General features: G+C 38.5%; 1 protein-coding gene across 5 annotated transcripts in view; it reads left to right on the plus strand.

Annotated features, from left to right (window-relative positions):
- Ptk2 (protein tyrosine kinase 2) overlaps nt 1-18,502 on the plus strand; it is a 365,697-nt gene that overhangs the window by 220,797 nt on the left and 126,398 nt on the right. For all 5 annotated transcript variants that reach the window (XM_023723973.1, XM_023723974.1, XM_023723975.1 and 2 more), the window contains 4 exons: nt 6,887-7,027; nt 7,791-7,868; nt 13,929-14,036; nt 15,819-15,936. In XM_023723973.1, the coding sequence (XP_023579741.1) occupies nt 6,887-7,027; nt 7,791-7,868; nt 13,929-14,036; nt 15,819-15,936 (445 nt within the window). The remainder of the gene's footprint in view (nt 1-6,886; nt 7,028-7,790; nt 7,869-13,928; nt 14,037-15,818; nt 15,937-18,502) is intronic.

The following is an 18,502-nucleotide window of genomic DNA, read 5'->3' on the forward strand; positions in this document are numbered from 1 at the left end:
TCATAAAGAGAAACCATGAGGTTGTCCCAATTGGAAGTGGCTGAGGAGACAAGGTATATAAATGGGGGGGGGGCAATAATAGGAGGAGCTGAGGAGCTCCTCCTTGTCAGGCTCAGTGAATCATGAGCCTGAGCAGCTCTGTATCTGGTCAGACTCAGTGAATCATGTTGTAGCATTGGGGGTGTCTTGGTTAGCATAGGTATGCACTGCTGTGTGATATGCAAATGCTAAGAGAACGCCCTACCATCTTTCAGTATACTCCTGAAATAATACAGCAAGTCAAAACAGCCAAATTTTTTTTCTTTTTGTGGAACCGGGGATTGAACTCAGGCCCTTGCGCTTGCCAGGCAAGCACTTATTCAACTGAGCCATCTCCCCAGCCCTCAGACAGCCAAATTTTAATTTATTTTAATGAATGCACAATAGAAATCAGAGCTAGAAATGTTAAAAGGTCAAAAGGTCAGATTTTTAAAAGGTTCTACCCAGATCCAAGTACCAAAATGCTTTCTTAGACTATTTCTTTTTCTTTCTTTCTTTTTTTTTTGCAGAACCAGGGATTGAACTCAGACCCTTATGCTTGCCAAGCAAGTGCTTATTCAACTGATCTATCTCCTCAGCCCCTATTTTAGACTATTTCAAGAGCACTCAACTTTATGCTCCAAATAGTGACCATCTCCATTTCTATGATCAGCAGGATTGCATAGTTTAGAGTGCAATCACCTCATTTTGAGGTGTCATTCAGCTGGGAATCCATGGCAGCACCAGGGGCTGGTGGATGAACACTGGCCAGTGTTGCACTTGCTATGGGATCAAGGCCCTGTGTGTGGACAGGAGCAAAAGGGGTGCTCTGCTAATATTTCTGCACTAAGCCTGTGAGAGTAGAAGGTCCATTATTCCTTAATAATACATTCTCAGCTTATGTCAAGGTATATAGCCATATATCATAACCACCTCATGTGGGATGCCCTAGCAATCTGTTCTTGCTAACCACATGATAACCAGTAGGTTAACTAATATGAAATGATTTGTTAGTTCAGTTTGCCTGAATAGCAGCACATTATCATGGCTTTTATTAATACTGCTTCATTTTGAGGTGTCATATTCTTAGCAGTTTTCTCCCTATGTGTGCATTTGATTTAGGTTGAATAGTATACATAAAGGCCTTGTTTCTCAAATCTGTGCAAATAGAAAGCAGGGCTGAAATGCGAAGTGCATTGCAAAGCAATATTGCTTGCTCCTACCAGTTTTAGAAGTAATATTGATTGATATCAAGAGATTCTAGGAACTTAGATTTTGGGGATTTTTTTTTTCTTATTGAGAATTTTTTTTTTTTCCCAGAACCGGGAATTGAACTCAGGCCCTTGTGCTTTCCAGGCAAGCATATATTGTACTGAGCTATCTCCCCGGCCCCCGAGAATTTTTTTTTTTAAGTTTTTTTTTCTTTTTTCTTTTATTATTTATTTATTTATTTATTTTTTTTTTTTTTTTTTTGGGCAGAACCAGGGATTAAACTCAGACCCTTGCACTTGCCAGGCAAGTGTTTATTCTTCTGAGCCATCTCCCTGGCCCCCAACAGTTTTGTTTAGTTTTTGTTTTTTTCAAACCAAATTGGTAGGACAGTTTCAATAATTAACACATTGTATACATTCTTCCTAGTGGTTATTTACTGTACAAGATGCAGACATGATATCCTATTTACAAATACTATTAGAACAAATCCCTCTATTCATTGAGAATGTAACTATATATCTATCTTAACCATTTTGAATACACAGATACAAAATGGACATTCATCTGTATCCCCTTTTTTTTGTTTACTTCTGTTATTTGAGTATTATAGGTGTTTTTGGCAGAACTGGGGATTGAACTCAGGGAAGCGCTTATTCTATCCAGCACTCAGAGGCTGAGGCAGGAATATCATCTTGAGTTCAGGGACAAGCTGGGCTACATAGTTGAAAACTCACCTGAACTACATGGTGAGACCATGTCCAAAGGAAAAAAATACAACCATCAATCAAAAAATGTTCTTTCAGACCGCAGAGATTAACACTGTGGGTTTCAAATTAGCAGTGGTCACATTCAGTACAGAACACAGGAAAGCTTGGGTGTACTCATGGCCAAGACTAAATTTAGTTGGCACAGAGCCAAGAGTATTGTTTTTGTGTTGGTAAGGAAGCATTTCTGAATAGACCTCATTTTCCTATCCTGTGACAGCTTGTGCTCATTGGTCCTATTGGGATTGTCACTGATTGCTTGATTCTTGACTTGGTAATGTGCTCAAACAGGATGCTACAGATAAAATACCTTTCAGAAGAGTAAAGCATTTTCCCATATCGACAGAAAACAAATACAATAAAATTAGAGCTCAGACTGTCTTTTAACACTTCATAGTTATTATCTTGATTACATTTGTCTAGTTACTTAGAACTTTTCAATGCAGCAAGGTTAAAGTATTAGAATGTGCAGTTTAGTCCCTTACTGCCATATATATTTATTTTCTATTTCTTCTTTCTCTTCTTCCTTTACAGGGAAGGAGTACTCATAGTACTCTCCCACTTGAGCTATAGCCACAGTACAGGCAGGCACTGACCTTGACTTTAGAACCTGTTGCCTCAACTTCCCAAGCAGCCAGGCTTATAGGCTTGTACTAGTACACCCAGCTACATTCTGTTTCTAAGAGAGTTTTGAATGTGGAAAAGCACCAAACCAAATGGACTAACTTCAGCCCAGGGCTGATGGCATTAGTTCCTATTACAGGAGAACAGCCCACAACTAGATTTGTTTGCCTTGGTCAAAAGGAGATGTGGTTGCAAAGAGACCTAGTGGGGGTAGGATTAAAAGGAGACAAGAGGAAGAGCATTTTGAGCTACATTTGAAGGGTCCTAAGGGAATAATGTCCAGCAGAACTCAGCTGTTGATCAGTGTGGCCTTACTTTCTGTCTTTGTGTGCTCACCAGTGCTGGTGGTCAAGAGACAGGCTGTTAAAGCTAAAGTGGATGGAAATGACAGTGTTCCATCATTTCAACTACAAATAAACACCAAGATTAAAGTGCTTTGAGGCCATAGAGGTCAGGAGGAACAGTGAGGGGAATGGGTGGGCTCATTGTGATAGAGTGAGCCCCACGTCAGATGGAGTGAGCATCCAGCCTGGCCAGGGAGGGCTGTCATTGCTCACTTAGTGACATGTTAGATTTTAAATGTCTGGGAAATCTATGTAGAACTGTTAGGTGGCCAAGGAGAGAAGTAAACTGGAAGCCTAGGGGATTCAGCTTTTTGAACTTCTGTTCCTACTTCATAAGGTAATATATTTAGATAGTTAATTTTTTTTTATTTTTTTATTTTATTTTATATTGTAAGGAAACGTCTACAGGGTGTTCAGGGTCTCACTACTAGATTGGCTGGGATTATAGGCGTGTGCCACCACATCCAGTCTCAGTCGCCATCTTAGCTCGCCCCGGGGGCGGGGGTTGGCACAGCAGGCCCAGGTATCAAACCCCAGCCCCTGTGCCTGCTCGTAGGTGCTTTAATCCATGAGCTATTTGGCCGGCCCTTAGGTAGTTAATTTTTAAAGCCGTTGAATGTGTGGTTAGATAGGAAAATATGATGTTACTGACAATAGTTCTAAACAAGCAGCTGATTAGGGATTAGATACAAAGCAAAAAATTGACTGGTTTGTATAGTTTTAATCTCTGCATGCCTGTACTTAGCTGAGTTAAGTGTTCCTTAATGTCAGTAATGAACGTTATCTATTTATGTTAGTAAAAGTGATGTGCCATTGTGTGCTGGTCCCTGTGCTCTTTTGACCTCCACTCCGCAGCTATTAATCCATTGTTTCCCCTATTTCAGGAAAGTGTGGTCATGTGTCCAGGACTAATTTTATACTAGCTGGTGGAGGCATTTCTTAACTCTCCAAATGTCATCAGCACATTGAAACAGCATGTTTTCTATATGACAGGATGTCAAAAAGACTGAACTATCTTCCCACTTGCGTGCTGGGAATTGAATTTTTCATGTACATGATGGAACCAAATTTTATTCATCCATTTTGTCTTGAGGTCACTAGAACCCAATTTATTATGGTAGAGTCATACATTTACTTATTTGTGAGCATGAAGTTGAGTTTTGGCCGTGAGCTACCTTGTTTTCATAGAGGAAATGAGATAATTTACAGTCTTTTCACTCACAAAGGTATTACCTAAAAAAGCATATTCAGAGTGATCTAAAGTAATCTGTGATCTAAAGCTGTTACTAACTCTTCTTAAAAGAGCCAGAATTCTTTCATTTTACTCTTTGCCTTACCCCAGCAATGGTTAAACCAACTGTTGCCCTCTCCTCTTTCCTACTCTTGATTTGTAGGTACTGTGTCTGAATACCTCAGTTCATGACTAAGATTTCTGTCACTAGCCGTGCTCTCTTCTCAGCTCCAAACATATCCACCCTGTCTGTTTGACGGTTTAAGTTGGAAGGCTTCAGGATCACAAGTGTGTCCAAAATTAACATGACTGTGTTTTCTTTAGTAGGCCTACCCTTTCTGTTTACCTATGTGCTCCACTCAGATACCTAGTCACACTGAATTTCTCACTGTCCCATTTCCTGCAAGTGGTGACCGACCTCAGGGTGCTCATTTCTCTCCTTCATACCACTCTTTCCTGCTTGGTCTTTATCAAATCCTGATAGATCTTTCTTCTTTCATTTGTGCACACTTCCCCAGCCCTCTATATGCAAGAGCAGAGCAAACTCTTAAAACACAAATCCAACTCATGTACATTTGTGTTCAGGAGTCTTACCCTTTCCTCTGCCTCAGCCTCTCACTTTAGGCCTCTCACTCATTTTAGTACCTACAGTGCTAAATTGTGTGTGTCACTCTCTGAACACACCTCTTATTTTCTCAGATCACACTGTGGGGTCCCAGATTCAAAATCCTTTGACTCTGCTGGGCTCCTTCAACCATTCTAGACAGTTTGTCACCTCCATGACTCAGAGTAAGCCATGCCCTCTTGGTTTACCTGTACCTGCCTCAGCACCGTAGCTCTACCTGGGCACTGGCTGTACCTCGTTTCCCCAACCCACTGAGATAAATCAAGCACCTAGTCTGTCTTCTCCCTGACCCTGGTGTTCTAGTCTCCCAGCCTTGATTCTCTGTCTGCTGATCCAACAAAGGCTTCCTTTCTGAACTCCAGTAGCCTGCTTGGCCAGTCACTTCTGCATTTCTGACATCCTTCTGATACTTTACTCCTGGTATTTTCATCTGTTAACCTGCACCTCCTATAGATTTTGTCATGTCTGTTCAATGCCAGTTCTTACCTATTAGCACCTCTTGTTTCTGTTTCCAAAATGCAGTCAGAATCTGACTCCTTTTCTCATCCTTTTTGCTTCTGTGCTTGGGCTCACTGTCACTTTGTGCCTGTATTGTTTGGTTGGGCTCCTACTTAATCTCCTCTTCTGCAGTTTATCAGCCTAAATATTAGTGTTAAAACCTGGTTTTGGGGCTGGTGAGATGGCTCAGTGGTCTAAAGCACCTACTTAGAACAAGCTTAGCAAAGCACAGGGACCACGGTTCAATTCCCAGCACCACATGCCAGCCAGCCCCGCCCCCTGGTGGGCTGAGCTGGCCACACACACACACACACACACACACACACACACACACACACAGATAAATAAAATAAATTTAAAAAAAAAAAACTGGTTTTTTTTTTTTTTTTTTTGGTCAATTGTGACAAAACATCTGAAAATTACAACAAAAGAGAATTATTTTGGCTTACTGTTTTACTGGCCCATATCTCTCACCCTCTTCTCAGACTTCATATAAACATTACCCACTGCTCTTCACAGCTGCCTCACTCACCAAGCACTGGAGGCCTGTGGCCTGGGAAATACTTGCTTCTCTGGAAAGGTGTTCATATGTAAAAAAGGAAAATGCAAATGAAGCATACAACACTAGGGGTCACTAATCATTTATTGAAGGTTTAAAGAAAAACAACCCAAACAAACAATATAGCTCTACTTCCTGTGTGTATATTCAGGCCCACCTGTCTAATATAAGGTTCAACCCTATGTTTTCTTCTAAAGGAATCTCTTTCACAGGAAGACTGCTTTGTCTCCTTTCTGTGTAACAATATGGTATTGTTTTAATGTCAATAAATGAGTTCCACAAAGCAGTTTTGGGGTTGCATTAAATATTGACTGGGTAGGGTGTTACACTATAATTTATCTAACCCATGTAGTTCTGTAGTGAATTCCTTTCTTAATCTTTTTCCTTCAATCATTGCTAAAGAGTAACACCCTAGAACAGGCTTATTTTGGCATGTGCCTGTAATCCCAACACTTGGAAGACTGAGGAGGATCACTGTGAACTTGAAGCCAACCTGGACTACATAGTGTGTTTCTGGCCAGCTTGAACTACGTAGAGACATCCTGAACTACACAGAGTCTCAAAAAAAAAATTCCCGAATTTTACTAGGTGGATCAAAGAGTAGGGTTTCAAAAGTTGATGATTTGTGCTGCGCTTCAGAAAGACATACTGATTTTTCCTCTTAACAGTGGAATGTGTTACCTGCGTGCCTTCATCCTGCCATCTATAGTCATGTGCATTTATGGCACATGTTTTAATGTCTGACTTGGTGCCACATGTTCTAATACGAGATCATTCCCTCAAGTTTCTGTTCAAGAAATATAACCCAAACCAATGAACTTTATACTTACAGTGGTTAAGATAACAAGTTTTTTTTTAATTTTACCATAGTTATTAAAAAATGCCAAATTATTTACTAAGTCTGATTTTATAGTGAGGAAGAAGTAGTAATAGGTATGGCAGTATTCTTATGTAAATTCTACACTTTGCTGATGCAAAAGTATTTATTGTTTTTGTAATTTTATCGTGCAGGCTAAAACACTAAGAAAACTGATCCAACAAACATTTAGACAGTTTGCCAACCTTAATAGAGAAGAAAGTATTCTGAAATTCTTTGAAATCCTCTCTCCAGTATACAGATTTGACAAAGAATGCTTCAAATGTGCCCTTGGGGTAAGTATGGAAACAGGGAGACAATGGACTAGTTGGCTTTCTTCTGCTTTTTCTTCTCTGTGTGTATCAGAATTTCTGATTAAAAGAAAACTAATTTGAAACATTGTTAACATGATAATACTACTGTGCATTTTATAGTGGAAAAAGTGTAATAAGAAAGTGCATTAGAGGGCCAGCCAGATAGCTCAGCAGAATAAAGTGCCTGCCTAGGCAGACACAGGGACCAGGGTTTGATCCCAGGCTTGCTATGCCGGCCCTTCCCCTGGAGTGCATTGAGACAGCGATTGAGATTAGGCATGGTGGAGCATGCCTATAATCCCAGTACTTGGGAGGCTGAAAACAGGAGGATCACTACGAGTCCGATCTGTGTAGTGAGACCCTGTAGTAAATATATTTTTTTAATAAAGGAAGTGCATTAGAATAAAATCGGTTTTTAATAGCATGCCTTTTTTCATAAGTAGTTTTACTCTGGCCTGCCATTTGTTAATTGTTCTCTAAGGACTAGTTTGCCTATTTAGATAATCTTCCTAGAGAAAACATTAGCCTCTAGCATACTAGAATGACCACACTGTATTACTGTCTTAAGTTCAACAGATTGTTGGTCAATGAAGTTACAGATATCTTATTTGGTAGATAAATAGCAAATCCACCTAGCTCCCACCCACTCATCCCCATTTATCCTTTAATATATCTCTGATTCATAATCTCAGATCTTTCTTTTTCCTCATGGCCCATCTGTACTTGCCTATTTGACCTTCTAAAGTCAAGCTGGATTATTTCAGTGGAACTGGCTATCGGCCCAGAAGAAGGGATCAGTTACCTGACAGACAAAGGATGCAATGTAAGTGCATTATGATGGCTCACAAACTTGACTGTAGACAAAGAGGAGTCAGACTAAGGAATTGGGACACTCCTCTGGAAAGACATCATCCTGCAGTTAAGCTTCTCCATTGTGTGGGGCATTGCTCAAGGGAAGGAAGACAAGGCAAATCCTATATCCTTACTAAGATTCTTCATAGTTCTATAGTTTTTGGTAGTATGTCACACAAATGGTATGCATATTAGTAATATGTGGGTGGGCTTTTCCAATTTATCAGGAAAGTTTTAAACAATAATTTTTTTAAATGTTTCTTTTTATAGTCTTGAGAATTGATCCCAGGACTGCCTGCATGGTATGCAGGCACTCTACCACTGAGCGACATCCCTAGTCCTAAGTACAATTTTTTTTTTAAGTTCTATATATAATTATTTATACTGGCTTCCTACGCTTTGAAACAACTTCTTTCCTGTATTCCAGGAAAAAAAAAATTTCCATACATTTACAGATTCCTACTATTCTTACTCATCTTACTGAGGATATATACACATCAGAGGGAAATCCACACTGTGTCCCCTCTGCCAGTCCAGCCTTCCACCTTTTAAAGAGTTCTTTCTCAGAAAGTCTAGCCATTTTTGAGTGTGTCCTCTTTGTTTTTGTCCTTGCAGCTGGTATTACTGAGCACCTATTTGTCGCCTACTCTAGAAATCTGCAGTATAGCAAAGAGCAAAGCTGAGAGGATCTTCTTTTAAACATATCTCACAGCTGAGATACATAATACATAGCGGATACATGTGATGATGAGTGTGGAGGTGAACAGCAGCAGTTTACATAAGGAGTGGTGTGCTGAGAATAGCATGCTCCCATTTGGAAATTGGTCAGGAATCAGAATTCCGAGGGCTTCAAATGTGCTTTTCCACTGACAGAATTTTGTGGTTTAAACTTTCATACATTTACCTATATACAGTTTTACATAAATGTAGCCAAGTATCTTTACTACATAGTGTTTATTGCTATTCTGCTTAGCTTTTTCTTCCCCATCATACCTCTCTCTTCAACCTTCCCTGACCCCCTGTGTACACATGTACATGACTGAGTAACTTTTCTTCTATGATAGTCTTGTCTTGTTCAGAAAGTGTCATCCTCAGGTACTTGTCTCATTTCTTGTTCATCTCACTCTGTGAACCTGGTAGGAGCCCCCTCCAGCGCACCAGACAATGTCCCTTCCCCCTCTCTGCTTGCCAGATGAGGTTGCATGGAGGTCATTTAATGTTTGTTTAGATTTCTGCTTCAAGACAGTATTCTTTTAGAAAGACATTTAGACATTATTGCTTTTTCTCCCAATTGAAAACAATTCTAGAGATAAAACTGTAGGATACACTTTAGATGCTTTTCACAAAGGCTGAGAAACTTCATACCAGCACGACGATTGTAGGAGAGTTCTGTTTTTGTACTTACTAGATAACTACTTTTAATAGCTCTTAATTTTTCTACTTTAATAGATATGAATTATTCTAAGCAAAGTTGGTTTTGACTCTTATCACTTAGTATAACAAAAATTGATGTACATGTGAACAGTAACAGTTTGGAAAAAAATAAAGAATATTTTTATAACTTTGGCATAGGCAGAGATTCCCTAAAAAAGGACATATGAAATACTACTTCTAAATTAAAACTTTAGTAAATTGGACAATTGAAATTAAGAATTTTGTTTCATCAAAAGATAGGAGAAAAGAAAGCCAGGTGTTTACAATTATATTTCACAAAATGAAATCCTCTTGATCTAGGATAAAGAATGATTAGAAAATCATTAAGAAAAAAGAGGCAACTCAGTAGGAGATATCCCAGATAATAAATAAAACAATGTCATCAGAAGAATAAAATGTGCCATCACTGTTACTTCCAATGATGAGAAGGAAAGAGACATATAGTAACAAGTATTGGCAAGAATGTGGATCAAATATATGTAGGTGGGACTTGACTCATTGCCTAACACAAATTAGCTCACTCCTAAGATGAACATCCTGTCTGGTTATGGTTTGCTGTTGGTTGCTAAGTAACCTAGTGTCATGCGTTACTAACTTCACAAAACTGTAAATAAAAGACAGTTTTGTTGTGGGGAAAATTTTAAAAAATATAATATATATATATATATTATACACAATATATATATATATATATATATATTATACACAAGACAGGATAGATATACAGCTATTTTCTCTTAGTTCACTGAGAACAAGTTTGTACTAACATCGTTTAGACAAGTTATCATGTCTGCATCTTGTCCTCTGAATAACTACTATGAAGACAACAATATACAATGTATTGATTATTGTAAATGTCTTCCTAACCTGTTTTGTAACTGTTGAATCGCTCTTTTATCTTTTTTTCTCATTAAAATGAATAAAAATTAAAAATGTGGAGCAACCAGAATCTCAACCTCCATCAATGTGAAATAGTGCACCCTCTTGAGAAAAACATGACCATCTCCAACTTTTCTTTAATTATTTATGCATGTCTTAGATCCAATTTCTGGTCTCTTGATATTTACTTGTAAGATTTTTCCTTTTTATCTGAAATTTTGTAAATGGGTACCTAACAGGCATCCCCCTACTTTGTCTAAGGGAGATTAAAGATAGGGTTTACTAGGGTTAAGCCCAGACTGAAGTATACAAGATGACTGCCATCTTGGTGTTTACCAGCTGGCTTTGTGACTTGGGTACATTCTCTCACACTGTGTATTTATGTTTCCTCATCAATTAAATGTCTACAGTAATCACAACTCTCTTAAGAGAGTTGGTGAGGGGATTAACATACTACTACATTGAAGTACTTAAGTCATAGTCTAGTTAAGTACTTAGAAATTACTAGCTATTATGATTGTGTTGCACTTGGAGTTAATAGTTATTTTTAATTAAGTATTTTGATTCTTTACCTCTGGATTAAGTCAGCACTTTCATAATCTGCTCTTGGCTTGTTCAATCTGTCTCACTGACCCCAGGGTCCATTTGATTGCTTTGCCCCTCTATTTTCCTTTTTGTATATCATACTTTTAAAAAAAAATTTTTCCCTGAATATTTTTTGATCATTAAGTTAATCTTCCAAAACCACATTATGAAATTAACTGGAAACCGTCTTGAAATTCTAGCTTATAAATTAATTTTATAAAAGTAGACACTTTTGAACATTATGTTAGCTAAGAATACAGTATGTTTGTTCAGTACTTACTTTTCATCCTTCAATAAAATTCCAGTCTTTTTCATGTAATTCTTTTGTATTAAACTAATTTGTAAGTATTTTACAGTTCTTGGCCTTATTTTGAATAGATGTTTTGGCATTTTCCAGTTCAAAATTTATATATTAAGCATAGCATAATGTATTTGACCCCAACATTCCATTTTATAGGTCTTTTTGTTTTAGGAGCTTGGATTATAAAGGTATGTAACCAGCAAAAATGAAAATTATTTTAACTTTTTCATAGTATATTTTTTTCCTTCTATCAATAAGAACCTTATAGATCAGGTTTCACAACAGTGATAGGTGAAGATATTCCTATTTTGTTTCAGGTCCTAATTTAGCAGTTAGGGCTGGGTTGCAGCACTGGTATAGAGCAATTGTCTAGCATGTGCAAAGTTCTGGGTTCTGTCCTCACTATAGAAAGGGTGCTTATCTAGGAAATTTTCTTGTTAATTTTTCATGATACCTTCTCTTTTTTTTTTTCTGTTTATTTATTTGGTATGGGGTCTCACTGGGCAGCTCAGACTCCTAATGATGCTCCTGTTTTCAGCCTCCCCAGCACTGGGGTTTCAGGCCTGCACCACCACGCCTGGACTCAGTCACACATGTTATGTGGGACTAGGGATTGAACCCTCATCCCTGCACTTGCCAAAGCCAGCGCTTAGTCCACTGAGCTATCTCGCCAGCCCTTAATGATATCTTTAATATTTTAAAGTTATGCCTTCTGACTTTTTCCTTAGATTGTGTTAGTAAAAGCTCCTAAGTGTGATCAAAAGTTTTTTTAGCTTATGTGAATGTGATTCAGATTTTCCTCCATCCCATTTATTTTTTAATAGTTAATTTTCACTGAATAACTTAGTCCTACATTGTTCCTAAAAATATTGGTTTATTTATGAATTTGTATAAATTTGTAACTATTGGTGAAGTTAGATTTTTTCATTTTTATATTAAATCAGTAAGAACATAGCATTAAAGTTACACAAATTTCATCAGGTAAATTCAGAGTCTTTCCTAATTTTTAATGGTCTGACATTTTATGTTGGCTTATAATTGCATGTTCTTTAACAGTTAGTTGAGGGCCAGCAAGATAGCTTAGCAGATTAAAGTAACTACTTAGGCAGATGCAGGGACCGGGGTTTGATTCACTGTGTGCCATGCTGGCCCTGTCCCCAGGGCACACTGAGATGGAGATTGAGACGAGGCATGGAGCCATGCACCTGTAATCATGGTGCTTGAGATGCTGAAAACAGGAGGATCACTAGGAGTCAGATCTGTATTGTGAGACCCTGTACTAAATAAATACTTATTAGAAAAAAAAAGTTGAGTTCTGATAGGGTGCATTTTGCAGTGATATATCTTTAACTATCTTTATTCTGTAGCAGCTGATTGGTTCAGTTTTCAAGTACTTGTCAATTTTGGTTATTTACATTTTCTTAATATATTTTCTTCATCTTCAAATTATTGCCACAGAGTTGCATCATTTAAAGTCTTTACAGAGCTACACATAGTAGTGTAAGATGTTAATTACTGCTTGGTTTGCTGTGGGACCCTCATTCTGGTGTGAGAATATGTTTAAAAATTAAGCTTATTGTGATAAAAAATTACAGTAGGCTGGTGTGAGAGAGTGTTTGGGTGTCCAGTTTAGATTAGGTAGTCCACATCAGACTGTCTCAACTCTCTCTTTATAATGGATGTGTTAATGTATCTTTTGCTATCCTGAAATCAAAATTACAGAGTATATTATCCACCTATGTGTCTTTTAGAAAAGGTTTTTTGTGAGGAAAGGTCACTGAGCCTGAGCCCTCTTGTGCAGGGCAGATCCAGCTCAGTCCTAGTGGCCCTTATGGGATGAGAAATGCCAGTACTTTATGATATGCTAAGAAAGCAGACCTGATCAAGCTAGTTCTTGTGAAGAAACATATGGGAATTTCATACAAAGTGATCATGATCATGAAATGATAGAAGACACTTTTGTATCTTTTTAAAAATAAAACTGTGGAAGCTGGTCATGTTGGCACATGCCTAATATCCCAGCACTCTGGAAGCTGAGGCCAGAGGATCACAGCAAGCTTGAGGCCAGACTGGTGTTACATAGTGAGTTCAAGGCAAGTCCAAAACATGTAACAAGAAACTGTTAAAGGATGGGGAAAAGAAGGGATGGAGGAAGAAAAAAAATAATTTATTTTGGTGGGAAAAATAACCTTTGTCTCCCCTGACATGTCCTAAGAGTCCAACATGTGGGGCATATCCTTTGGGTAACTGCTATCACCTTTTCTCCGTTGCACTGATGAACTTTAATACATTCAGAAACTTTTGCTTTCTTGCTGCGTTGTTTGTAAAAATAAGAGCACATGTTCATTCCAACTGAGAATTCCATAAGGCCCCTCCCACACAGGCAAGTAAGTCAGAAAAGGGGTTCCTTCTACCCCCCTGCCCCTCCCTCCCTGTCTTTGTCTCTGTCCTTGTCCTTCCCCTTCCTTCTCTTCCCTTGTTTCTTCTGTCTTCTGTCCTTCCTCCCCTCCTTTCCCCTCCCCTCTTCTCTTTCTCTCTGTCTTTCTCAGTATGTGTGTCTTGGAACTGTGCTTTCCCTCACCCAGATCAGTTGTGTGACTCTTCTCAGAACATCACAAAAAATAGACACATCCTGACCCTGGAAGTGATGAGACAGTAGCTCCAGTGCAGGTTACATGGAGAATCAGTTTTTACCCTGACCTCTAGGCTTTAGGGAGTGAATTCAGAGTGAAATAAATGTTGGGACTGAGAGAGTTGCACAAAAACAGTAATGATATTAGTGAAATGACTCATTTATCCATGATCTAAGCATCTTACCTTTCCTTTCCAAAGCCCACACATCTGGCCGACTTCAACCAAGTGCAGACCATTCAGTATTCGAACAGTGAAGACAAGGACAGAAAAGGAATGCTGCAGCTCAAAATAGCAGGTGCACCTGAGGTAGGGGAGTTTTTCATGATGAGTGCTTCATGAAAGGAAGACTAAAGCATGGTACTGTTTTAGAAACTTTTATTTTTAGGATAAAGGTGAAGTTTTCTATCACTAGAATCACAGCTTTATTGTACATTATATGGAAAGTTACATTACAAATACTTAAATATTCCCCAAAATAAGAAAAGAGATTTTTAAAAGCAAGAACATTCTTGTGGGGACAATTAAAGATTATCATGAATTATTGAGAAAATCAACTTTTTAGAATTAACATGAAAAATGTATGGCTCATACTATGTTGCTTGTAGTACTCTAGACAATAATAATCTTAGGGCCGGACAAATAGCTCAGCATATTAAAGCGCCTGCAAACAGACACAGGGGCCAGGAGTTTAATCCCCAGGCCTACCGTGCCGGCCCCTCCCCCAGGGCACCCCGAGACAGCATTTGAGACTGAGCAAGGTGGTGTGTGCCTGCAATCCCAGCTCTTGGGAAGCTGTAAATAGGCAGATCACTATAGGTCCAATCTAGTAATGAGACCCTGAACACCCTGTAGACCCTTATCCTAAAATAATAATAATAATAATAGTCATAGGTGAGATTTATGGGGCACTTAATATTTCACACTGAAGCAGAGTAGGTACATTGATATATTGTAGTACTTTGGTTACCATTTCATAGATGAGGAAGTTGAAGCAGAGGTTAGCCATCACCATAGTACTTGATAGAGCTTGATTCGTGCTCCCAACAGTCTGGTTCTATTACCTGTTCTCTTAATCACCCTACAGCAGCATGTTAAAAGTAAAAAATGTTACAGGAAATGATGCTTTGCCAAATACTGCATATTGTGATTGTATCTGAAAGATAAGCAGTACATTTACGTGAGAATATAAACCATTCAGTGGTACATGGTTTTGTTTATGTGAAGCACATTGTTTGGGATTCGTCTGTTCCCTGCTGTTCCTCACTAAGGAGTGCTTCATCAGTGTTCTGCCCTGATTCTGATAATTTGGTAACATCTAAGGCTCCAGGAAGTCTGTTGCTCCTCAAAGAAATGTTACTGTATTATACTGAAAATTTGCACATTAAAATTGCTTGCAAGAGTCTCATTGACAAAATTGCACCATCATTTTCAAGCTGTGCTCATTCTACCGTACAGCATGCCATATAACATGTAGGGTCAGGCATCTGAGAACTGTTCATACAGGAGGGGATTAGAACTAGGATATAATTGTGCTTGAAAATAAAAAGATTTTATTGTCTTCTGGGTAACACTTACAGATAGGTTTTTAGCCAGTTTGTGAAATAGGCCATTTTTCTATTGAAAAGAATGATTTTTAATCCTTTGGACAGAACCTGTAAAATAATGAAATTTTACTAATTTCCTTTAATGTTAGAAAAATTGTAAAAAGAAAAAAATTGTAATGGTTGTGTTTACTTCACATTAATCTCATTAGAACAGTGAGTGTTTACGATTATTTTAAGTCCCTTTGTTACAGTGTGCTAGAGGCACTGGATATTTTGAAGCAAAATATGTTTTCCTCCTCTTTTTCTAAAAAGTGACCATTAGTTTACTGATGTTTTTATCTTTTCTTCTTGTCTTCTGTCACATATTTTAGGAATAATGTCCTTATATCAAACTTCTTTTTACTCATCTTCTGACAAATCTGGTTTCACTCCCGTTCCTCTGTGTTTTCAAGTGTGTGTAGAGATCTGATGTCATAGCACAGCTGTCCCTTTGATTGCTGGGAAGAACAATAATGTCTCTTTCTTGGTCTTTTCCCTCATTTAGCCTCTGACAGTGACGGCACCGTCCCTAACCATAGCGGAGAACATGGCTGACCTGATAGACGGATACTGTCGACTGGTGAATGGAGCCACACAGTCCTTTATCATCAGACCCCAGAAAGGTGAGGTTCTGTGTGTGCCATTTCTGCCGTGTCATGTCTGTTTCTTTCTCCTGGATGGTTAGAGGAGCATAGCCTCAGCAGCCTGCTTTTGATTTCAGCAGCACTGTAAATATGAAGACCAGCTGAATAATTTGGCCCCATATAACCTGGACACTTATTTCTAGGGCTAGTTAGCCAGTTCACACTCCTACAGGCCAAGAGCTGGGTTGGAGTGGAGTGTCAAGACAACAATGTCTGCACTTGTAGTGCCACAGACTTAGATTTTCTAAGGTACAATTAGTATTTTTAAATAAATTTTTGACGTTATTTTCTGAGAGTTTTTTGTAAATGACCACTAATGTTAATGTTAACCTTTCCTGATGTCTCAAAAGCTTAAAATAAAGAATAAAATACATTCTAAATTATTTAAAATCAGAGATTAGAATGAAGAAATGTCCTAAAACCAACACTGTCACTTTAGAAATAAGGCAAGGTTTTTTTGCAATCATAGAGTAAGAGATGTTTCAGAGGATTTGGAGTTACAAAATAATCAGGTGAAAACATTTGCAGTGGGACCCTACCATAGCACAAAACAGAAAGAGCCTAGGTTTAGGGGTTGTGTCAGCTTGCAGGTTCACGTGGTGAGTCCACTGAGTGCTTTCCATTTGTGCCTGCCTTTCTATGCCACAGTTTTCTTTCTATGGAGCAAGAATTAACAGCTGTCTTCTGCAGTACTAGTAGAATGATTTCATGTCTAAGAAATATTTGAAAGTGCCTGACATGTCCAGGGTTCGTAAGTTCAATTATATTGCCATTCCTCTTGCTCTTCTAGTCAGTGTGATATTGATACACAGTACTGACCTAACTCTTAGATTCCTCCTTTTTAAAAGAAGGATGATTCCTCTTATGTGGGGTTGTTGGGGATGTCCCAAATAGGGTCCATAGAGTAGCCTACTATACTGTGGCAGATGAGGACTGTGGACATACAATCTGGCCTTAATGACAAGGCTCCTTCTAGCACTCACCTCATCAGTTGAGATGATTGTAAGGACTCCTGAAGCCCTGCGTGTTCTGTGTCCATATAGGAAGTATTGAGCTAGAAAAATAGGCAGAAAGACCTACAGGTGAAGCAGATGGCAAAGGCTAGATGCCTAGTCTGCAGTGCAGAGCCCAGCCTGCCTGGTAGAAAAGTCCTCTGACTACAGAGCCACTCTAGATTTATGTTGGGGATATGAAATAGGGTGTGTGCCTTGTGTGTTTGTTTTTGAGACAAGGTTTCGCTATGTAGTTCAGGCTGGACTTAAGAGCTTTATGTAACCCAGACAGGTCTCAGCTCAGCAATCCTCCTGCCTCATCCTCCTGAGTGCTGGGAATTCAGGCATGGGGCTGAATGTATGCATTTTAAACTTGGGAGTCATGGGACCTTTTATTTAAAGGGTAGTAGTAATGTCATGTTCTGAAAACAAGATTTAAAGCCATAAACCAACACATGTAGGAAGTAAACATGTGCAGGATACCATAATAAGGCACACCTAGAAGTGTTTTTCCCCTGAAGATATCGCTATTAACTTTTTTTGTGTTTTGTTTTGTAACTGATTTGTGGCAGTTTTTTCTATATGTAGTAATAAACTTACTTTGAGAACTATCTGAAGCTATTCTCTATTAAGGCCTTTGTAGCTCATGCGTTTGACTTGCTTCTGTACAAATGATATTTAAATGTTGGGGAGAATTCTTTCACAGAAAGATAATACTTTGGTGCACCATCCAAATAGCTCAACAGACTAGAGTGCCTGCTTAGGCAGAGCACAGCAGCTGGGGTTCAATCCCCAGTGTGCCATGCCAGCCCCACCCCCAGGGCATGCTGAGACAGGATTGAGACTGAACGTGGTGGCATGTGCCTATAATCCCAGCGTGTGGGAGGCTGAAAACAGGAGAATCACTACAAGTGTGATCTACGTAGTGAGACCCCGTAGACTCTGTCCTAAATACAGAAGAAGAAAAAAGAGGATAAATGTTTAAGGAAGTAGATGTATTTACCCTAGTTCAAGTAATTTTGCTTCTGTATTAAAGCATCATATGATATATCATAAATGTATACAATGTGTTTATCAGATTGAAAAAATTAAAGTTTGAATATAAGAAAATCAGATTACAATTATATATGTCCATCTGTCTGCTTCAAATTAGTTTAATGCCAGACAATTGTGTGGGGGTGGGTGTGTATGTGTGTGTACACACAATTGTAACAGTAAAACTCTGTATGTGAACCATGGATGTGCCCACATGCACTTTAGTGTGCCATAATTCAGATTTAGAATATACTCTTAAAGGTGATATTCATTGGTGGAAAACATAATGAAAGTCACAAACCAAATACCAGTGTCAGTACTTGACTTTGGTTTAGGTGCATTCTATTATCTAACTCATCCCTAAAAAAAATTTCAGAATCTATTTTGCAACTTTGAAAATTTGTTGTGCTGTTTAACGATCATAATTGTATCCTCGCTTTTCTTGTGCAGTAACAGTAGCGCTATACACTGTAGGTGTTGGTAGTGTGAAGCACAAGAACCCAGAGGTGAGAGAGCCA

Source organism: Octodon degus, unplaced genomic scaffold (genome assembly GCF_000260255.1).
Source record: "Octodon degus isolate 3935 unplaced genomic scaffold, OctDeg1.0 scaffold00104, whole genome shotgun sequence".
Lineage (NCBI taxonomy): Eukaryota > Metazoa > Chordata > Mammalia > Rodentia > Octodontidae > Octodon > Octodon degus.